Source organism: Abramis brama (genome assembly GCF_963993115.1).
Source record: "Abramis brama genome assembly, chromosome: 23".
NCBI classification, from domain to species: Eukaryota; Metazoa; Chordata; class Actinopteri; order Cypriniformes; family Leuciscidae; genus Abramis; species Abramis brama.
Window position 1 is genome coordinate 12437753 of NC_139985.1, and position 24787 is coordinate 12462539.

Here is a 24787-nt window from a genome sequence, read left to right on the forward strand (position 1 = left end):
CAATGAATAACTAAAGCATAAAGAATTCACAAAACTGTAATCTGTATTCCTCTTCAGATTTATGACTGTGATACTCCAACATCTTCTAGAACATAAGTGTCTTTTGAGTTGTAAGAGACTCTTTTATCCTTTGTCAAAGAGTGTCTGCCAGAGACCAGGCAGATTTATTAATAAGGCTTGGAAAGAGATGTAGCCTCATTTGCTCTCTGCTTATATCCTTGGGAAGTGCAGTTTACTTCAACGGTGATTGAAACAATGATGAAGACCCCATTAAGAGACGGGAGATGCTAGGATGCTGCCTCAGAAACAATGTAAGATTTTAGTCTTTTACACAATCTAATTCAATAAAAAGTACAGCTTGTATCCCGCAGCATGTTGTTCATCTGGAACAGATTGTTCCTAAGGAAAAACAAATTTCCTGCTGATATTACACAGATTATTTTCATTGGCTACGTACAGACAGATGTCATGGAGTTGCGCTCAAAAGAAAATCTTACTGGCCATGAGAAACATTTTTCTCTGTGCTAGTCAAGTGAACCGGTGAGTTACATCAGTCGACAATAATCCTTAAATCTTGTCAGATGTTTTGATTAACTTGTTTCCATTATGTTTACTCCCTGAGAAAATGGGTTGTCTTGAAAATATATCAAAAGAAGAAAATGGGGATAAAAACGTATACACAAAAGATTGTCTCGAAGCAAAGAGGTGCCAGAACATGTGGAGTTTCTGTGCCTGAGACCCAGACAGAGGAGGACAACATAAATGTCAGGAGTGTTATGCTCATAATGATAGAGTTGGGGAGTTTGGATCATAGCAGAACAGCATGTACCCTGTCCTGCCCTTCACTCCAAAGCCCTGTTTCTATGGTTTGCCCTCATCTGACAATGTCAAAGCCAGGCTTGTGATTTGTTAGGGACACTATGTAAACTCTACATATTCATATTCCTTTCACCCGTCATCGACCTCCATTTCTTCTTGGTTTCTCATTTTTACCAACTGTCAAAACTGACCAAGGTGAAATGGATGGAGATATGCATGTAGCAGTGGGGGGGATCCTTTATACCTTTATCTTACTTTTGCCTTTCATCATTATTTCAAAGCGAAGCAACAAAAAACTAAACAAAAGAACAGTACAGAAAAAAAAGAAGAAAAGAAAACAGGTAACACTATTAACTAGTTGCTTATTAGCATATTACTAGGATATTGGGTGTTTATTAGTACTTATAAAGGATATATTAAAGAGGCTACATGCGATTTTCTGAAATTTAAACTCGCGACTGACACCTGTGGCCAAAAAACGGAACTGCTCTTCCTTTCTGCTCGCTCTCGTACGTGCACACTTCACAAGTCATCCGCTGCAAAGAAGTCAACATTATGTTTACAGAGGTAAGAACAGTCAAATACATATATTGTTTGAGAAACTAAGTTTGTTTGCTGACTAGTGGTGGTGGCAGAGTGATCTGAAACGTTTAACATGAACGCGCTTGACGTCACATCCGCAGACAGCGCGCGAAAAATCCGACCCGACAGAAAATAGGAAAAATAGGATACAGGCTTATAGGTGCACCCACTGTGAGCTGACAAGGTGTCACTATGCTCATCAGGAGATGTTTGAGTCATAAATGGTCAAATAAAAAGGCTATTGTTACGTTTATTTTGGGGAAAAAGTTGCATGTAGCCTCTTTAATGCCTTATTCTACATCCTTTAATCCTACCCAATACCTAAACTTAACAACTACCTTACAAACTATTAATAAGCGTAATTTACAGTTAGTGAAAAATATATATATGATCAATAAGTCGACAACATACATTTTTACATTGCTTTAACTCATCAAAATAAGTTATACAAGATTCAATTCATTCAATTCAAGTCAGTTTAATGTAATTTAATTTGAAAGGCAGCAACTTTTTTTTACAATGTAGATGCACAGTATATTTGGCAAATATTATTAATAAAAGTAATGTTTGATCGTTTGCAAAGCATGCATCCATTAAAATCGTTCTAACTGACTATTGCTGGCTACTTGACAAATATCTCATAATAAATAATAACTTAAGCTATAAATATCTATGGGCCTTTGACATCAGACCCATGTCTCCTTAAACAAGAGCTGGAGCATAATAAATTGGGGGTGAAAATACAAATTAAATATAGTCCTAATAAGATCAAAATTTCTTACATGAATAAATTCAAAAGTAAATACTCTTACACCCTCTTTACTTCATTTAAGTCTGGAGTAACAATTTAGCAATTCATGTTTATCAGACAACCAAAAAGTGCACTAATGTGGATGTTTACGTGCGTTTCTTAGTTCTTAATAACAGTGGTACAATACTAATAGACCCTCTCTATTATGAATAAGGAAACAGCAAGGGTGGGCTACGATGGTTGAGAGTTCATGGGGGAGACGTGATTCTCTAAAGTGCTCAGATGCAACCTTTTAAGGTCCTGGCCTGTCACTGCCACTGCACACAGTCCGGATCCCCTTTATTTATCTTATTCTATCGCCCCACTTAGTCACTGACCCCTCGGGAGAGGCTTGACCCTCAGAATCCTGGCCTGTGATTGGACAGAACAGGGGGAGCAGTAGTAGAGCGAGGATCTCCCTGCTGACCCTCCACTTTCAGATGGTAGACGGATTCTTATAATATACATACAAAGCAGAATTGCACTGAACATCTCCATCCCTGATATCTTCACAACAACTGCTGTTGTGTAGATGGAACATGTCTTATTGAGTTTCCAAAGCTACAAGCTGTCGATTAATGTTTATATTCACCATCTGGTGATGTTACACAACATGGTTGCTCCATAATGGAATTGCATCCACAAACTCCATTTTGTAAATAGAGTTATCAAAGCAGCTTAGAAAGAAACAAGATTTAAGAATTGTCTGAAAGCATCACAGATTATGACTGTTTAAATAGACTCTATACAGTAAACCAGCCAAAACTAGATGAGGAACTGATGTATGAGTGTGGTTGCATGATATAACAGTTTGATTTGATTTGGGTTTTGGGGCAATCAGGAATATTCATCTTTTCTCCTCTAGGGAGATTAGATTTATACACTCCGCACTAATCTGTCATCTCTGTTCGAGTTCAGACTGAGTTTCTATTCTCAGAAACGGATGGCCGAGGGGGGCAGGGGAGAATTCTCAAACGGGTCAGGGGTTGTAGACTGGGAGATTAGGAGTTCACGTTCATTTCTCTTGCTTCTGTCTGAAAAAAGCCAAAGGTTACCAGCACAGGAAAATGAGGAGGGGGTTAGACAGGCTAAAATCTCTGACTTGTGTCTGCCAGTGCAAGCAAGGATGTAATGCGTAATCTCTCAAGCCCCAAAACAAACAAACACACACTTACACCCCGCTGCAGGACTACCACTGACCATGGAGGAGGATGCTTGTGTGTCAATAGTGTTCAACTATAGAGTTACTCTAAAAAGCCTTTTCATATCAATTCATATCTACTTCATATCCGGCCTTTGTATTTCATATGCGCACCAGCATGTCCACTGCAGATTTCCACATACAACCAGAGCAACAAATAAACAAGCACAGCTGTACAATGGAGAAACCGTTTAACTAGGACCAACAAAAGGAAGGTACATACATACAGTAGGCTATACGTAAATACAAGTTGCATGTACTGTAAACATTTAAATTGCACATAAGGCAGTTTTTATATCTAGCTTTTAATTATATATTTATGTTTCTACTTGAATTCATTGTTGAAATATAAACAATCAAATGGTGGCTGTAATAAAAAATTATTAAAACATTAAATAATAAAAACAACATGTTTAGTGAAAAAATATAATAAATGTGATGAATATAGTGCATTTATTTAACAAAATGTATATATAATTATATAAGTATATATAAAAAATGATACTTTTAAAAGAAATCAACACTATTTTACAGCGTCCTTGTCACATGTACTTACAGTAGTAATAACAGTAAATTATGCATTATTATATGAAACTAACCCTAAACCAAACTATAATCCAATAGTAAGTACATGTTGTTAATTAATATTACTCAATATTTAAATGTATAATTACACTGTAACAAGGAAACCTTAAAAAAAGTGTAACTGAAATTATTTAGCTGGGATTCATCATATTGATGACTGAAAAAAATGATTTTTACATTGTTACAAAAAATAAATAATAAATCCTGTTGTTTTGAACGTCTACGTAAAAACATATTAAGCAGCAGCCCAACTGTTTTCAACACTGATGATGATAAGAAATTTTTGAGCACCAAATCAGCATATTATAATGATTTCTGAAGGATCATGTGACAGATATAAAAAAAAATAGAAAGCAGGTATTTAAAATTATAATAATTTCACAATATAACTATTTCCACTATTTTTGAACAATGAAATGCAGCCTTGCTGAGCATAAGATACTTTCAAAAACATTGAAAAATCTTACTGACCCTATATACAAATACATATTTCTCTGGAATTAAGTTCAAATGTTATTTTTTACATTACATATTGTTTGACAATACTAGAAAACGACGATAATGATATCATGACGCAACATCCAGAGGTCCAGAGTAGTACAAAATTGTAAAGTTCTATAGGAAACACTCATACATGTGACAAGCTACTGTTTCCGCGCTACCATTTTACATGTCATGTACCACAGGGGCTGATAGATTAGGCAAAATAACAAAGAATGCAAAAGAGTGTTATGAGGTGCTCCAGCATGCGTCCTCCAGGTTCATTCAGCATGGCGGTGGCATCACTGCTCCCTCTTTTTTAGAAACTGGAGCAGCAGTGAGATCAAGCGGTGCCCTCCTCCCTCTGCCCGCTAATCCCTGAAAGATGATCTATCTGTGTCCCGCTCTAACGCTCGCTCGCTCAGGACGGGTACGGAAGAGGAGGAGGCCCCATCCTTATCAGCCAGACAGACACCCATCCTGCTCAGGGGGTCCAATCCTCCCCTTTCTGCCCGTTCCGTAATTAGATGAGGTGTCTAGGTCTGGCCGGGGATTTGGCCAGGGTCTGAACTAGGTCGGTGGGTGATAGTGTTGTTGTCTTTTTTCGTTTAACACCACCCTCCCCCCAAATCGTTCTGGCTAATATCAGTTTTATTTGTCAAACGAATATGTCTGACACACAGTGACATGGTCCAGATCATTACGTTAAGTGCTGGAGGACATATTGACACTGTTAAGAGGTCTCAATGGACTGATGTTCACTATGAACTTGACACAATAGGCCGTGCAAACATATCTGTAATTGGATTAGATTTTTTTTTTTTTTTTGCTGATTCAGAGAATACAATGAGAACGAGAAAACCTGGCTCGTACACCTATATCAGAATTACATGAGTCGACTGATGCTTGACTATATGGGAATATATAATTTGGCAGACAAGATTTTGGACAGTTGCCCATTATATGGAAATAACCAGAGAAATGCAAGCTTGCACTTCAGCCCTCGGGTTCTGACGACCGCCCTTCATTGATTACAAAATGTATATTGCCATTATTGGCACTTTAGTGACAGTCTGCTTTAATTAACTGTTTTGGGCCATTTCAGCGTGTATTGATGCAACAGCTTATCGATGCAGTGACGCCGACCATATGGATCGACTGACATATTTCACTGAAGCATTAGTGGCTGTATCTATTCAGATGATGATAGCTCATTCTAATCGTCAATTTTGTGAAAAGATGTAATGATGTCATACCAGGACAGTCACATATGCTTTCAGGTCTTCTCGTTTAAGATTCTGAAGGCAGGCTTATTAGATGTTCTGAATTCCCCATGCTCCTTCATTGACATTTTCCTTTACAGAAGAAATTGATATGTGAAGCCACTAGAAAAAGACAGTGCCCACTGCATCATTGTCCAAGATTAAGAAAAATATAGATTGCAGATAATTTATCTCTTTGTCCATTTCCATTCAGCCATCAATTTATCACAAGCATCTAATCCATGACATTTTAGTGATGATACATGTTTATCTTTATATAGTAAAAAAAAGGAAGTTTGCGTAAAATACTTTGAGTTGCATGCTATATTCTATTGTAAAATGAATAGTTTTGACTATATATGCACAAATATTACAATTCTGTGTGATATTGTTAAGATGAGAATTGTTATGGTCAATGTTATGGTCGATAACAAATAAATGGTTAATATTACAATTCTGTACTACTTCGTTTTAAAAAATAAAACATAAAAAAAATAATTTAGCCATCACAAAAGTATAATGTACACTATAAAAATGGACATTTATTTTTCTAAAGAATACATTTAACAACGACAAAGAAAATCTTAAAATAAAAACAGAGGAAATAAGCATAAATATACAATATTGGCTGCTAGACTATATCCAATAAACCTTATTCAGAGCAGCGCCATGGCGGTTATGAAAGTGAGGATGTGAGGTAGAGGTCTGTCTCGCTCAAACAAAAATATGTTAATATATGCACCGATAAAAGAATAGGTTTTTTCAGTATGTCCATGAAATTTCCATGAAAGTTAGGCCGCTTAACAAAAACCTATACATCTCAGCATAAATGCTCCCGATGAATTATTTGTAATTAAAGCATCTACATTCACAAACCACTGTTAATTGTAACAGAAAAGCAAAAATAGGCTACAACTACTCCCTTTATAATCACTAAAAAGCTGTCACTCATTTTAGTTTATTCCGATCTCACAAAGTTCCGTTATAATCAATGAAGCTGACTAGACAACGAATCTTTCAATATGCCAGTCATGAGCATGCATAACTCAGCACTGAACAAATACTCTGGCGTTTTTTTTTGAGAGGTGAGTGGATTCTAACTTAAACACCTCTGATTGGTCATTGCGTTCAAGAAATGAACAGTTGTTCAAGATTAGCTACATTGCTTAATGCTGCAAAAATGTGTTGTAAATAGAAAACCTTTCCAGAGCGCAAACACAGATGAGCACTGGATCAGTTGCAAAATCTGTTTCGCCAATATTCTATTATTACGTAGAAAACTGATCCTAGACCAGCAGTTATGGGCAGCTTTTCCCTCTTAAAGCAATCAGAAGCAGCAGCAGGCAGGGGAAGCCTAAGCCTACGCTTGCACCTGTAAAACATTTTTATTTTATATTGCTGTTGTGCTTGTGGCTTTTGTGTTATAGATGAGTAACAATTTCTTTGTTTTTAGATATTTTATTTTTAGATATTTCTATCGCCCATAAAAACTTGTCATGCGCTGCACTGTCAGGGATAGACTTACTTTCAATGGCATCCACGGTAAAAAGTTATATAAAGCTCCTTGATCACTTCGCACTTTCGCAGAGTGTTTTTGTCTATTGCAATTTCTTGGAAAAGACATTTTTGCAGTGTTTTTTCCAGTAGAACAACCCAAAACCAGATTAAATAACAGTACAACCCACTGAAGAGATGTATGTCCATCCCTCACAGCCTTGCTTCCATTCCCGTTAAAAATCAAAGATGGCTCTGCTGTTAAATGAGGTCTATAACACAGAAAACTGATATGTAAAAAAAAAAAAAAAAAATTCTTCTTCTTAATAATAATTATTATGTAAATAATGTTAAACGTCCAAAAATAAAATGTAAAAAGGTGGAGAAAATTATTGTTAGAGAATTTAAAATGAACACTTTCACTTACATATTCACATACATTTGAACCTAAAAAAGTGCACGGATTGTGACAGATACCTAAAATACACATAAAAATGCCAACACTGAAGGCATGCCTGCAAGTGTGCTACTTCCAGTTATGAAAATCGAGAAATGCATCACACAGGCTCATGAATACATGACTCTACATGTGCCAGACTGCCTTGAAGGTCTTGTCCTAATTTAAGTTTTTGCTTGTAGCATTTAACACCTCTTCAGTTAGCATCTCTTTCTCTCTTTCCATCCGCTGCACTGTAGCTGTGCCTCACTGCATGGAAACTTTCACCCCCCCATCCTTGACACTCACACACCCACATGCACACAAACACACGCACCACGACAGAGAGCGGTGGGTGGAAGGGGAGGAGACTGTGTCTGGTAAGGTTGAGCTGTTTACAGTGTGGGTTTATAAAACAGCAGACGAGGGGGGGGGGATGTCCCTACAAAGAGGGAGCAGGGAGGAGAAACGGCAGACAAGGATAGGGAGAGTGACTGAGAGGATAGAGAGCGTCTGAGAGAGAGGGTCCGCATGCAGGACAGAGTGATAAAACAGCAGGCAGACGCTGGAGATTTTTTTTTTTACTTCCACCACAACTGCTACAGCAGAGGAGATGCTTATGTGAGGAGAGCAAGTGATTGTGCACAGTTAGCAGAAGCTGTCTTCATTTCTATAGTAAGTACTAAATTTTAATCATATTTTAAAAAAATATTGTTTGTATGTGTGTGTATAATGTATATATATATATAGTATTATTAAAATAAATAGAAAATTAAATAGTAAATTATATATATATATACACATACACACAGACATTTAATTTACTTTAATTTACTATATATTTTAATAGTACACACACACGTCTCATATGAAACTGATTCAAATGACATTTAAAGATTTATGTCATTATCAACAAATATTATAAAAAACATTACATTTTTAAAACTGTTGTCTTGGAAAAATGAAAGTTTGTATTTAACAAATGAAGTTTATAAGAGGTCACTGAAGACATGTCTGTATTTATTTCAGGATAAAAGCAGGAATTGATGGGTTGCTGCATCTTAGAGTGTCTTGTCATGGATGACTCTAGGGAACCTACTGAATAGATCTCAGCGCTGCATCATGGTTCAGCAAAGAACCCACAAATACTTGTCAGTCATGGACAGCAATTCTACCAGAGAGGTGTTTGTGGGACTGGCCGCAGAAGACGATTCTGAGGTGTTTGGACACGTACCTTCTAACAAAGATCCCAACTGGTGCAAAACTCCAACTGGGCACATCAAAAGACCAATGAACGCTTTTATGGTCTGGTCCCAGATTGAGAGACGGAAGATTATGGAACAGTGGCCTGACATGCACAATGCTGAGATTTCAAAGCGCCTCGGAAAGCGCTGGAAACTACTGCCCGATTATGAGAAGATACCCTTCATCAAAGAGGCCGAAAGATTGCGCCTAAAGCACATGGCTGATTATCCTGACTACAAGTACCGGCCCAGGAAAAAGAGCAAGTGCTCTACCCCTGTGAAACTTGGCGAGAAGTCGCCAATGAAATCCAGCAAGCCCCATTCAGGAAGATCTAGTGGGCTCTCCTGCAAAGGGCTAAAGATCAAACCTGCTTCTACCAAGCATAAAATGAACTTCAATGGCAATAAATACAAGAGCTACAGCGAGAGCATGAGCGATGACGACACGATGGATGTAAACTTAGAAAGCCCAGTGACTCTGCAAGACGATCACAACCCGTCAAGTCACTTTGTCCTTCACCAGCAGGCCACCGTTCCCTCTGAGGACCAGCAACCAGTTCCTGAGCTCAGAGTGAAAGTGCCCATCTCTCAAACCAGCAGCATCCAGAGTCTCTCAGACAGTGAGTGCCAGGCTCCCCCGGATTCCACGATGAGCGAGCCACAAGGGTCGACATCTGGAAGATCCTCCACACCGACCTCAACCAGCTCCTCCTCTTTGGTGTCATCAGCCTGTTCAGATGAGGAACTGGACGAGGAACTCTTGCATATCATTTCTAACAGTATGCCCATGGACTGCTCTGCTCTGGACAAGGACTTTGAAGCATTTCATGCCAACTCAGGATCCCATTTTGACTTCCCAGATTACTGCACTCCAGAGGTGAATGAAATGATTTCTGGGGACTTGCTTGTGCCCAGTATCTCAGACCTAGTGTTCACCTACTGAAGTTGAGCCCTTTGTAATGTGGTCATGCCTGCATAGCTGCCAATTCTAAAATATTTTGTCCATATTGTACTTGGACAATTCCTTTTTCCATGTGTTTATTTTTCTCAATGAATCCCGTAAGTGCTATTGCTTTACTTTCCAAGCATGTCACATCTTGTTGGTTTAGCTAACAGACACACAGGGCTTTGCAGAGCTGTTCAAGAGAGTAAGACATTCAGATCGTGTTCAACACTTCAGAGGAAGCTGAGTGTATTTCTTAGAGACAGAGGACTAAGTTTTACCAGCTGTTTCGATAAATGTTTTAAACTGAAAGCTTCTGTCTCCAAGTATCTGATGGGAAGCAGTTAGAAGCAAAAACCTGTATTGATTTAAAGGGACAATTCACCCAAAAATTTAAATGTTGTCATCATTTACATCCTATATGACTTACTTTCTTTACGAAACACAAAAGAAGATATTTTGAAGAATGTGTCAATTGTTTTTGTTCATACGTCCATAGTCAATGGGGACCAAAACAACACTGGACACCATTGACTTTCATTGTGTGAAGAAAAAACACTGTAACATTCTTCAAAATATCTTCTTTTGTGTTCCACAGAGACAAAAAGGTAAGTAAATGGTGACAAATTTCATTTTTGGCTGAACAAGAACGATTTCACGATTTCCACCAGACGTTTCAATGTGCACAAATATAAAGGTCCACTGACAGTATTGATACATTCATATTCTAAAAGACTGGGATAGAAATTATGAAGAGGAAATGATGACTGAAACCATTTATTAAAACATGCAGCACTTACAGTAAAGCATCAGTAACCTTGCGCAGGAAACCACTGCAGACACATAATTCATATCCTATTCGTTAATTAGGTAATAGCACTTTCATCACCTTGCCATTGCCACAGACGTTAAGACACACATGTGATTTAAAGGCAGCTCTGCATTGGCCCTGCATGCAGGTGTTTGTGTGTGTGTGTGCGTCAATGTGTGCCTGAACTGTTTGGACTATGGACAAAAGGAGGATAAGGTTAGGGTTTGGGGGTTGGGATTGGTTCTTTCAGGGAACTGTGCATCTGTCCATGCAGGCAGCAGCTTTTATGCAGGGGTCGGACTCTGTGCGTACCGAGCGTCTGCCGGGGTGGGGAGGGGTACGAGGGGGGGCTCTTGCACCGGTTCACTGAAATGCATGTCATGTCTGCAGTCTGGCTGCAGCTGCCCCGATCAGGGCTAGAAATCTGTGTCTGCCAGCTGGCCCCCATTGACTCTCTCAGGGATCGTTTGTCTAGGTCCTAGTGCCTCCCGTAGGTAATTCATCTGTGATGATCTGTGTGTGCTTGTGAGCGTCTCTTTCTCTCCCGGAGAAACCATCCGAAGCCAACCGAAGTGACAGAATGCCCCGATTTCTCAAAACAGGATCCGTCCTCTTTTCTTTCACCCAAATGCTCTTATTAATTTCAGCTCAGTTGGTGACCGGGAGACCGGCATTATTTACCTCCCACCAACAGTTGTCAGAGAAGGGACAACAAACCCTGCAGTTCGTATCTTACATAAACTGTTAATCCTCGTCGATTCCCGACGTCCTGGGAAGATGCAGCAGCATGCTGTGCAAACTGCAAAGCGAAGGAACACAAAAGGAAAGGGACCTGATGTATGTTTGCTCTTGGTTTAACCTCACTGTTTGGACTGCATAATGACTACTTTTGTCACACTGACCACAGAGGCATAAACAGCCTCCATCTTGATGTGTTTCCTTATTGTAGGAAAGAGTTGACTGAACTAGTTCTGTACAACCAGTATTTTTTCTAGACCATGATAGTTTGCAAAAATCTTAGTTTTATCAAGTGGATTTTAGATCGATGCCACATTCGGTGGTCAAACTACACATGTAATTCAGGTATATGTGTCTCAACTAAAAAGGGAAATGGCGTTAAACACAAGAGGACCGATAGGAAAGATGGGCACGGCTTTGATACGATGCCTTCATTCATAAAACACAATTTTCAATGTGTAAAAAACATTACGTCAACATATATGTATAGAGCAGAAAGATTTAGTGCTTTAAAACCGAAACGTTGGCATTTTAAATGCTCAAAATTGTAGAAACTGTAGTAATAACGCAAGCTACTAGAAACTTCAGTTTCTTTACATGTGAGGCTGGATGGAATTACTTTTGTAATACAAAAAGGTCATTTGTATTATGAAAAACCAAACTCAAGTTTGCATGTGTCATAAATAAGGATTTGTGAATAGGTAAAACAAAAGGCTTAGGCCTTCAACAATCATCAGGGAAATGATTTCAGGAAAACGATACATTCACTATTTTAGCGGATTCTGCACTACTGAAATTGTGAAATGGCTCACCACACCTGAAGTTATCACACAGGAACGAGTCTTTGCATTAAGACGTATGCCAATCAAATCTGTCTTCATACAATCTTGAATAATATCAGGTCACTGAACCAATACCGTACCAAACACCAGCAGTCAATTAAACGGACTCAGGACTAAAAACATCAGCCCAATGTGGATCTGCTTTGATTCAGCCATTACTAAGATGCACTCTGTTTGGCCATTGTATGTCATTGTTGATGATCTGCAAAAGAACTGTATGTAGCATCAAAGGTCAATCTGCAAAGTTGTACCTTTTTAAATATTAAATATTTGAAAATTCCACAATACTTCTGGGTGCATTTTTTGGCTGTAAATAAAACGTTATTTAAATGTGTCTTAAAAATGGGTGCTTTACGTTTATACTTTGCCAGTATATTTGATCATTTGGTAAATGTTTTATTTTTATTTCATAGACGGTGTCATTTATTTATTTACTAAGAGCACCAGAAAATAGGAACGACACATCACAGATGGGCTCAGGCAAATTAGTGTCAAAGTGATAAATGCAGAAAGCTGTATATAACTGAAGCAATGTAAAAATACCCATCTGGTCGGCACCTCCTACTTCTTGGCTGGGGATTAATGAACAGTATTCTGTGCGATAGAAAACCAAGGGCAATGCTAATTTCACACAGGCCAGACTCCACTTTGCTAAACCTGTCATATGCGGAGCATGCGCTTCCTCATTTCCATGTCTGTAAGAAACCTGCTGCCATAATCAGTGATTGCCACCAATGGAGTCTTATTACAAAACATGGGCCCAGTCTTCCCTTTCAGGACTGAAGAATTTTCATGGCACTAAGCTGATCTATCACAGAAGACTCCACAGACCAACGCAGTGGTTTGTACTGCAACAAACGCAACAAAACCAAACTCAAAACCAGATAACTCCCAATACAACACTGATTTCAGGCTCAGAGCTAGTTTATAATCTCAGCATGGTGCTGTTTCAGCTATTACAGACTGTACTGTTAGGTGAGAAATCTTATGTCAGATCCCCTATGATCATCTTGGAAATGTGACAATGATATGAAATTCTTGTGAAAAATAATAATAGTCATCAGCTAAAGCACTCACCAGAATCAAAAGATGGCCAAACTATGACCATGTTGCCTCAAAATACATTGTTTTACCATTTTTCATAGTTAGATGATTGTTTCCAGAGGAAATAATACTAGGTTGTTATTTTCCATTAGTTTTTTTGTTAAATTATTTATTCCTTATGCAATCAGAAGATGACTGAATGGTCGCAGAACCAGCAACTTAAGTGATGTTTATTCCATTATGTTGTTTGAATGCTTTTGGTCTGGATGTTCCAACTGAAATCACTGTTATCTGGTATTACATTATACTGTCATCCAGGTCAACCAAAGTCATGCTGTACATGATTACACTGAATCAAAAGATTATGTTGCCTTTGCATGAATGACCACAGCATCTGCTTGATCTGAGCAGCAAACATTGTTTCGCTGACACACAGAGACATATGCATATAGTATGACAATGTGTGGTGTTCGAGTCTAAGAGTTAATTTAACACATGCAGAAATGATTTTGTCATGTTTGTATTGGTGCTATCATCATGCTCTTAAAGGGATATATCACCCCCCAAAAAACCCTTCAGACGTAAACATGGGTGTCTTTTCCTCTGTGTTCCACAGAAGTAGTTTTTACAACATGTCTAAGCTGCTCTTTTCCATACAGTAAAAGTGAGTGGTGACCATGGGGGTCAAGCAAGATGTTAAGTAAATAACGTAATGACTCTTTTGATGATTTTTGTTGGTTTTGGAGCTTGACAGCTCTTAGTCCCCATTTACTTTCACTGTGTGGACTAGAGCTATGTCAACATTCTTCCAAACTTCTCCTTATGTGTTTCATGGAAGAAAGAAAGTCATAAGGGTTTGGGAACAACATGAGGGTAAGTAAATGATGACAGGAATTTTAGATTTTTGGCTGAACTGTTGCTGTAATCTAGGCTTAGAGAATGATATTTCTGCACAACTCTGTAGGTTTGTGCATCATAGATTGTGATTGTTAGTCATTCTTTTCACAGCACTGCAATAAAAAAGGAAAAATAACTTTCAATAAACAGGAGTCTTCAAGATGTTAACAGAACATAGTTTTGGACTATTAGCATTAGCTAATTCATGTGCATGTCTGCTTCCATAGTGTGCTGTAGTATCTCTATACCTCATTGCTACTGTGCACAAATAGAGATGAAAGCACTTTTGTGTACATAATGATGGTAGATCTGAGCAGCACATTTTGTTGTTTTGATGGACTCAGTGTAATGACACCCTCATCAATAAACTGCTTTAATCAGCCTTTCTGTCTGTCTGTGTGATTTTAAAGAGCTTCCATGCACGTCAACACAATTACACGTATGCGCATAAAGCTACTTTTATAAATTGAATTAGTATGGATTAAGCATATGTAGCATAAGCAAGCTGTCCATATGTAGATACAAGTTTTCTAACATGAATTTAACATAGACCCGTCATGTGTGTCTGTTTAACGCTGCGGGTTTCTCCCACTCTGCCTCTGACGTGAGTTTCAGAAAGGATGCAGATGTTCTTGTGGTCAAAGCGCACAGGCATGAAAGGTTGCAGCAGCAATGTAATTGACAGCACGTTACATGCAAACACACACAGCCAGCTCATGTGACACATGAAAATGCTTTAGCACTAACAAACACAATAACCTTTTTTAGATGCTTTAAGCCTACACAACTGAAAATGGCCAGTAACAGTGTGAACTGAAATATCCTTATTGTTGTAATTCAATAACGCACTCTTCTCACATTTATTCATTAAGGAACCATGTTCATTTTATCAAGTTTAATGAGGGCCATTTGATTAGTCAACTAAACTTCAGCGAAGACTTCCATATGGCACAAGTTGTGTAATCTCTCCTAACATAGAGCCACATGGCCACTCCAACCATGGGCAACATTTGTGACATGACTTGAAGGCCAAGGATGGTAACCCATACTCAGAATTTGTCCTCTGCATTTAACCTATCCAAGTTAGTGCACACACACTAGGAGCAGAGAGTAGAGAACACGCACACACTGCAAACCGTGGACTCACACACTTTTGCTGTGGCGCATTGAGAGTGATTACGGGGTTAGGTGCCTTGATCACCTCAGTCATTTCCTGCCGGTATTGAGAATCGAACCCACAACCTTCGGATTACTAGTCTGACTCCCTAACCATTCTAACCATCTGCCCCAGTCAGATGTTTAACTCATCAAGACCACAAATTATAGCATTTTCCACTCTTGTGCACAGTCTGAAAAACGTCACTCAAACTCCACACACTACACTTTATAATATTTAGTGACAACAAATAACATTTCCATAAATAATCAGAATAAACAAGGCAGAATAAACAAACCTGTATGTTTGTGTAATGATCCCAAATATAATGCGCTACTACATGATTATGATAGATGATGTCTATCTTGGTATTTGTTTTGGTAGAAGCCATCAGCCTGCATTATCAATTCCTGATGAAAAACTACATTACCCATGAGTCTGCAAGAAAATTTCCACCAATCAGAGAACTGAGACGAGCAGTTCCTGACAATTCCTGACAAAAGAACTCTTTAGTGCCCGCCACCCGGTCACTCCTATAAAGCACTTTGAATGACGTAATAGATTCAGTCTCCCTGTGCTCTCAGACTACTACAAACTACTCAACTATTAAGTTGAAATATTTAAATATTAAGTTTAAAGCATTGGATGAAAGTCATCTAAATGTAAATTAAGCATGCACAATTAAATATACAATATTGACTAATAAAATAATACAAATCTTTGAAGGTTGAACTTCACCTATTACAGCCAGTTGCCAACCTTGGACTTTTGTTTTGCATATCTGTGTCTTAAATAACCCAAAATTGAGGAAATCCGATCCAGAGTAAATGGAGATTAAGTGCTGTAGGATTACAAATTTAAGAATTGTTTTTCTCTACATGCATACTTTATTTGATAGTCAAAATATCTCTGCCAGTCCTATCCCTTTCATTGCAAGTCAAATTAACCAGGTTACTGAGACTATTACCTTTTTTGTCTTTAACGGTTCTTGGTGCCCCTTTCACATTCTTTGGATTGGTGACCATTGTTCTTCCTATATACCCGGGTTAAGTGTGAATGCAAACCTCTAGGTGTGGATTTTTCTTTGAATAGTTATGTTGATTGGATTAGGACTGGTGAAACGTGCGGGTGGCGATTGTTGTACACTTCATTTGCATGCTTTATTTGCATGCTTTACACCTACCCAGGTGCTTTGTCTCCATTTCTAAGTACTGCCCTCTAACATGTATATAAACTACAATGTATTATTGCCTTAGTTAGACTTGATGACTGCAGATACCAACAGCATGTGTTCTCAATAAAGAATCCTGCTGAAGATACATCCAAGTCTCCTGGTCTTCGCTTCTGAGATTTCCAACAGTGCCCAAGGGCTCAGAGGAACTAAGTGCCAAGGGGATAATTCAAGATGGGATCTTCCTCTGTATCTAATCATTGGGCTTCTACTTCCCTTGTAAGACTACGGTAACAAATACCAATGCAAAAGCTGTATAAAGTACAAATAAGCTAAAAGGTGCACAGTTTTAAATGGTTTAAATTGACTCTGCTCGCACATGTCCCCCGGCGGATGTTTAATAGATGCCCTGGCCTTGATTCCCCATCACCAATAAGCTATACCTTCCTGTGAGTAACGCCACACCTGAGAGGATTAGCAGGATTACAGGCAATGGCTTTCACACAGGATTTAAAGCATCCTTCCAATAGTATACAGCAATCCAAACCTAACAAATAGTGCTCTCTGAGCAAAAAAGTACGTGTGGAAAAAAAAACCAACATGCCAGGTTGACCCAACAATGTCTCACTTTAATTTTAGGGCCTGCTGAGAGTGCATACCATTCATTTAACTCCCCCATCTGGTGCCTCGTATCGGCAGACTAGTTCGTCTGTGCGGCTCTGTGATGGATGCTCAGAAAATCTTTGTCCAGTAAAAGCCAAGCCTCATCTCTGGAACAACTTATTGAATTTCCCTAGGTGCTTGGCTAAGCAGATAGCTGTTTTACAGTGTGAATAAGTGGACTCTTATATTTCACTGCACCCTGCTTTCCAGTGGCTGGTACGAGGGAATGTGCCGATAATGGTGCGCATTTGAGCCACTTTTCAGAGAGTGAAATGTGCTGTTCTTTCCATGCTGATTTATCTAGCGCTCTCTTGCACAGGCTTGCGGATGGGATGAGAATTAGCCCTATGCTAAACTGCAGCGTCAGTCCCGTGTTGTCCATACTCGGATCAATTAGAGCTCACTAATTGCTGTACCTCCAATTATGCGGTGATAAGCAGGAGATGGAATGATTAGAGGCTGTTTCGGGAAGGTGAGTGGAAACTAAAGATCTGAATGACTCTCTAGGGGTGATTGGGGGCAGGCGAGCAAGACAGAGAGCGAAAAAGCCATGTTAGGCTTGGCTGACTTGGTTCTGTGAACTTTCAAACATGGACTGGATGAAAAGACCCAGTTTTTCCAGTGCTGTGCTGCATTATGCTGTTTCTCTGACCTGCTTCTGCCCTCACTGTTGGATATACGGCAGCCTATTAGAGTGAGTCAGCATCTACACGCACGGATTTAGCAGACCAGAAGGATTCTGCACTACTTAACATGTCTTCGGGTATAAAAATAGGAGGATTTCCAACATATTTTCTCATTAGAGACTATAGAAGGTGGGTTGAGTTAAGTCAAAGAAGAAAATGTGTGTAAATTGGTCTGAATTCAGTTCTCCACAGAAGGTCGTCATATGTCCCCTCTTAAGTAGGGATTTGAGGGGCCATAGGGACATGCAGATGGACAGATCTGGACTGTTTGTCCCCTCCAGCCATGTCTACAGACAGTTGGACAGATAACAGTGTGGCACAGAGAGAGGGGCCCACAGTGCCAGGAGGAAACTGTAATGAGAGAGTTCGAGGGGGTGTGGAGATACTTGGCCCCTCACACATTTATACATTCAGACAACCACAAACACATGCAAAAAAACATACACATAAGGGTATGATTACAAGTACGCCCACAGTAGCACATTGACCATGTTTATATGCACATGATTTTCCAATTAAGATATATATTCTGGTTGAACGTTTCTAGAGAAAAAGAGGGTGACGTACTCTACAGCTATTGGAGTATTTCTGTATACATGTTATTATTAGCATATTCAAAATAAATTAAGACCATCCACCTTTTTCCCTGACGAGCCTACTTTGTTTTGAATTATGGAAGGCACTTCTGGTTTGGGAAACTTACAAATAATATGATATGGTATCACAAGAAAATCTATAGTAAGAGCTTTTTTCAGTCGCAACATATACTGAGACAACATATACTGAGCATTTGTGGTCTGCTCTTCTGATTTATTTTACGATATATCCCATGAATGATTCACTGGAATGCACTGGAAGTTTTCTCCCTAAATCCTCTCTTTCCAGGTTTGTTTTCACATGGGTGCTTTAAAATGTAATTATCTCCCCTTTTCACTTCTAATCCCTTTATTAGCAGTGTGTACTGGAATGTTTCTAAAGCAGGTAAATACAATATTTGTTGTGTCAAAATGACGGAAAGCACTTTGAAATGTTATACCTCAATGCTAAAGTTAATGAACATTTTTGATTACGGCAATGTGTGTTACATAATATAGACAAATACCTTGCTACAGTGATATTTAACCCATCCGTAATATTGCTGCGGAAAGAATCGAGTTTTTGGTGTTATTCGTGATCTGTTGTAGTAATTTGTTAAAGGGATAGTTCACCCAAAAATGAAAATTCTGTCATCATTTTGGGTGTGGTCACACTTGGCATGTTTGGTTTGATTAAAACGAACCCTAGTGCAATTACACTGTTAGTGTGGTTAATTTGAACGTGTGAACGCTGCCATCCGAACCCTGGTGCGCCCCCAAACAAGCGGACCAAGACTCCTGAAAAGATGGGGTCCGAACCGAACTCTGGTACGGTATGATCATATGCATGGTCAGCATTGTTTTGGATGTTCTGTAAGTTCCGTAGCAAAATAGGCATGCTGAATGCCTTTAGGTTCGGTATCTTTTGGTTCAGTGATAAAAATGCCAATCTGAACGCTAAGCGGACCAGGGGTGCGTTTCCCGAAAGCATCGTTGGCCAACTATGGTCGCAAGTTCATCGCAATGTCCATTGAACTCTATTGGTAACGAGGGAACTTGCGACCATAGTTGGCTAACGATGCTTTCGGGAAACGCACCCCAGGACTACTAAATGGGTTTTTTTTTGGTCCGAACCAAACAAACCAAGCGAACCGAACTACAAATGTGAACACACACCTAACACCCTCATGTTGTTCCAAACCTGTATGGGTTTCTTTCTTCTGAACACAAGAGAAGATAATTTGAAGGGTGAGTAAATTTCCTTTAAATGTTCTATGGTTGAAGGGTGAGTACAATAATGTCATCTCCAAAAAGCTCATTTTTGGATTCATGGAGCAAGCCTTTCACTGATTGTTTACAGTTTAACAGAAGTTACTCACATAATTCACACAAAGCATCATGGGGTGTAGGAAAAAGGTGGGCATTCTGAGTTTTCTTTATGCAATATTTTTGAATAAATGGTGCATATTATTTTATGCTTTTCCCAACAGGAAGTGATGCATTTTTTGCAATTCTGCACAGTAACTGAACTAATTTGGACTCATTAATCTCCATTCATGCCCTTGACAACAGCACAATAGCAAAATATAGGCCATGAGACACTTACAGTGCTTTCACTCATCTGTGTTTTGATTTATGATCATTTCTTTTCAGTCTTCTATTCCATCCAAAAATATGTTAACTTTATTGCTTGATTTTTTAACCCAGAATTACTCTAATTTGGACAGAAATCAGCTAAAATAAATGAATGTTCAGTTATAGTCTGAATTGGTGATTATATGAATCAAAATTATGATATGCTAGCTGTCTTAGACTTCTAGAAACCAAAATATAGGTCGATCTAGATTATTATAATCAGGTATATGTGTTTATATGACATGTACACTTGTGGTAAGTTTTTTTTTTTTTTTTTTTTTTTTTTTAAGAAGTCTCTTATGGTCACCAAGGCTACATTTATGTAGGCCTAATACATTTAAAAACAGTAATACTGTGAAATATTATTACAAATTAAAAGAACTGTTTTAAAATATATTTTAAAATGTCCTTCATTCCTGTGATTTTTCAGCAGCCGTTACTCCAGTTTTCAGTCACATGATCCTTCAGAAATCATTCTAATATGCTGATCTAGTGCTTAAGAAACATTTAATTATTATCAATGTTGAAAACAGTTGCGCTGCTTAATATTTTTTATGGAAACAAGTGATATATTTGTTTCAGGATTAGTAGAAAGTTAAAAAGAATAGCATTTAATTGATATCAAAATCTTTTATAACATAACTTCACTTTAAAGCATCCCTGCTGAATAAAGGTATGCATTTCTTTATTAACAAGTAATTGTGATTAATATAGGAACATTTCTGTGCATGTAAATGCAGTCATTGTGCGGACTGTTTTTGTGTGTTAGGGATGCCTGTGGCCTGTCTCCTCAAGTTAGGGTTAGAAATAAGACAGATCTACACTACAGCACAGAAAAGAGGTGAGGCAGTTATGTGATGTGACTTTGTGAGGGGGTGGAGTGAAGACAGAGAGAGTGAAAGCTAGAAAGATCAGACAAACAGACATATGTAACAAAGGGGAACAGAAAATGTAAGGAAGACAGATGGAACTTCTGACACTTTGAATCTTTAAAGGATGGCTTGTAATCTGTTTAAAAGGTGGAAACATAAATGTGCTAAACAACATGACAACTTCCTCTTTTTAAGTCACAAACTGCTACTTTTCATTTCCTGGGGAAGCAATTTCAATCTTAACACTATTTACTAAACTGTGTGCATGTTTGTGTAAGTGGACTAACAATATAAACTTTTGCTTCAGTAACTTCTACTAAACTGGGAAGGATACATTTTTATCATACTTAAGTCATTTAATCTTTTCATCTTTTAATCCCCCCCCCCCCCCCCCCCTTTCTTGGAAAGTTCAAGAAAAGAAGAGCATTTATTTAAAACCGAGAATGTCTTTACAGTCACTTTTGATCAATTTAATGCATCCTTGCTTTTGGTTTCACAAAAAAATATATATATATATAATAATTATGTATTAACTTAATAGCGTTCATGTTCCAAATATGACTTACTTCTGTGGAACAGAAAAGAAGAATGAAAGAAAAGAATAGAACCATATTCCATTGACATACTCCATTGACTTTCATTGTATGGACAAAAAAGAAAACTAAAAACATTGAGACATAAAAATAACTGTGTTCCACTGAATAAAGAACATCAAACAGGTTTGGAATGACATGAGGGTGAGTAAATGATGACAGACGTTTAATTTTTATGCAAACTATCCCTTTAAATCTGAGGGTCAGAGAGAGGATACAAAACATTGTCAAAACAAAACAAGGTCATAAAAGATTAAATTACACCCATTTTGGACCTCAAGGGAAAAAATGAAAAAGTATATGATATGACCCCTTTAAAGACTCCAGATGCCTCACAGTTCAGTGGAAATGCAGACAGACAGGGTGGTTAATCTTACATTAGCATTCCCTGTCTACTCACGCCTTGCGTCAACAGGATGGACACATGCAATCTGGCAACATGCTCCTGGCACTAACCCAGTTATTTCTCTCAATCTCTGACCTTGTCACTGCATAGGGCAATTTTTAGACAGAGGCTCACTGCTAGATGAATATTCTCACATATTACAAATGCTAAAATACCGGCAAACGTACACTTAAGCAAACACACACTAAACCGTATAGTGATAAATGAGGAAGAGGCTAAATGTTCTGCTATCATCCTTCAAAACTAATAATTCACATTAAAAGTCCCCAGAGTGGATGTTCATGTGATTACTGTTTTGTCCATGAAACATGAGGGCAGAAAGTAGAGTGTTGCTGCGTATTCTCCAGGGTGCTCAGCAAGACGAATTTAACCTTTGCAAATCCCTGACACGCAAATAACTGTTTATGGCACAACGACAAACGTGCTAAGGAAATGTTGATGTACATTCTGCAGGGACAGAGACTGTGAAGTCAGTTTGGCAAGGTGAAGTCTGGGGAATCGGCAGGCTCTCAACATCCTTCGCCACCAGAAAGACAGAGTGTGTTTTGATCGCTTAAACGCATGCAACCCACACACATATCCTCTCCACCTGGGCGGCTGGTACTGCTGAAGATACATGTCTTACTCTGAGATGTTTTTAGGCCACAGCTTATCTTTTGTTCACACAACCCTGACTAAAACACATGGTAGCTAAAATACTTTTTCCTTTCTTGACACACACACACACACACGCACGCACGCACGCACGCACACACACACACACACACACACACACACACACACACACACACACACACACACACACACACACACTCACACCCTGTGGTTACCAATTACTCTGCCCCAAATGAAAGTCACGACTCACGAATGCATAAAAATAAGACTTTGACTTTCCTTTGCCACAGAGAAACGGTTACTGACACAGTGCCAAGTATTTTAAGATGGGTATCAACTTGAGATGGGAGAGAAAAAAAATAAAAAAATAAATCGATACATCATAGTATTGTGATATTTTGTGTGGGGAAATATCAATCTTTTCATGGCCTAAATTTTGGCTTCGGGATTGTATTACATTTTGCGTTGCGCTTCTAATATTTTTTTTCTAAACTAATATAAATGTGATTCAGAACATATCTACATTTTATAGTTGAACAGGAACGTATAGTCACCTTTGACTTGTTCATTAGGGTTTTAATAAGGTTGTTCATTATAAAATTGCTTAAAACAATATGTATTGTAACAACAAATATATGGAATTTAATGTGAAAACTAATTTTTTATTCCACAACTGCTATTCATATATATATATATATATATATATATATATATATATATATATATATATATATATATATATATATATTCACATTAAATTCCATATATTTGTTGTCTCTCAGATTGTCTCCGATACATTTGCAGATAAAAAAAAGGTAATAAATCACAAAATATTGCAATATATGTAATCGCAATACTCAGTATATCACAAAATGTTTAAATTCGCAATAATATTGTATTGTGGCTAAAAGGGGATATTCATCGCTGTCAAAATGGGCTTTCAATAAAACTTTGCTGCCTATCTGGCAGAAAAGCAAAAAAAATATTGAAATCTGTGCTAACTGACTAGAGAACAGAGCCACTCGCACCAGTCTGCTCTTATTGGATAGGCTTGAGAGGAGTCAAATACCACCATGCTAGAGTTGGAAACACTCCTTAACAAACTTTTATAATGGTCTCGACTTGTATTGATCCCTGGTGCAAGATTCAAAGTGTAGACAAAGTGCGATACAAATTTCAGTGATAAATGTACTATAAACAGCTGTTTTGTTTATAACCCTCTGTTGAACCTACTGTCCGTGGGTGGGGATACAAAAATGGTGAAGTGCAATCTGTAGTTTTCATGAAAGCTGTCAAAAGTCAAGGTTTTGCACATCTGGCGAACTTTTGCTGACAATATAAACAGAAATTTTCAGTCCAGTTAATTTACTACCGACATTGTAACTATACAAAGTGTGTTGAAAATCGGCAAACTTACACTTTAAGAATCGTGATATCATCATATTGTAGGGCCTCTGGTGATTCTCACAACTAGTATCAAACTTGGTGAAATTTGCATTTGCAGTCATTACGTAGACCTAGTTGTAAGTTGGATATAGCACCCCGGGTCCATTTGCCCATCCTTTTGGTGGCTTTTCCTCCACAGCTCTCAGTGGATTCTTTGCTAATCCTGTGTACTCTGTTGGGTTTATCTCCTTCCTCAATAGGTTTAAGCTAAAAAGCAGGTTCTGGATTTCCCTAAACCAGGTTTAAGCTTCTGTAAAAAGGATGCTTGAGTTTTAGGGGTCTGTTGAACGCACTCCACTAGTCTTAATAATAAAAAGGGGCTAGTTTAACAAAGAAAGGAGGCTTTTAGTGTTGATAGAGGAACACAGAGGGGTTTGTGTTTATGCAAGAAAGTATAGGGTTACATAAAGTGCTCGCTTCATCTCTCATCTTCTCTGGGTGTTTTGATCTCTCAGCAGGCCACCATAGGTTTAGTGAGAGAGACAGATTAACCTCAATACATGCACAACATTAAACCCTTACAACAACTACTTGCTACACGGATTCCTGTTTTACACTTCACCCACGTGGCATTAGTCTGGATGTGCATTTTTAAAATGAATTGGAAAATATATACTAGAGAATTGGATTGGAGTGAGAGATGTTTGTTTATGCAGCCTTTCCACATCTCCTGCAGATTAAATGCAGTATGTGATACAAGAGCAATTTCTGAGACCACTTATATGGTATTTTTAGTAAGCTTGCCATCTAAGTCTTAGATGATTTGCAGTAGTGGAGCAAATGTTCTGCAATTATATAGGA

At 38.3% G+C, this 24787-nt stretch overlaps 2 protein-coding genes across 2 annotated transcripts in view; one reads left to right on the top strand and one right to left on the bottom strand.

The window, feature by feature from the left end:
- Positions 1-24787, bottom strand: part of LOC311074146 (purine nucleoside phosphorylase-like) — a 66122-nt gene that overhangs the window by 32712 nt on the left and 8623 nt on the right. The gene's annotated exons all lie outside the window — the stretch shown is intronic.
- On the top strand, positions 8047-14551 carry sox12 (SRY-box transcription factor 12). The gene is made up of 2 exons (XM_084100736.1): positions 8047-8324; positions 8679-14551. Exon 2 carries the CDS (start codon positions 8730-8732, stop codon positions 9834-9836), a length of 1107 nt encoding a protein of 368 aa, XP_083956862.1. The 5' UTR covers positions 8047-8324; positions 8679-8729; the 3' UTR covers positions 9837-14551.

Bases quoted from the DNA above. Each gene is read 5' to 3' on its own strand.
- sox12 (XM_084100736.1), top strand. From the start codon at position 8,730: ATGACTCTAGGGAACCTACTGAATAGATCTCAGCGCTGCATCATGGTT.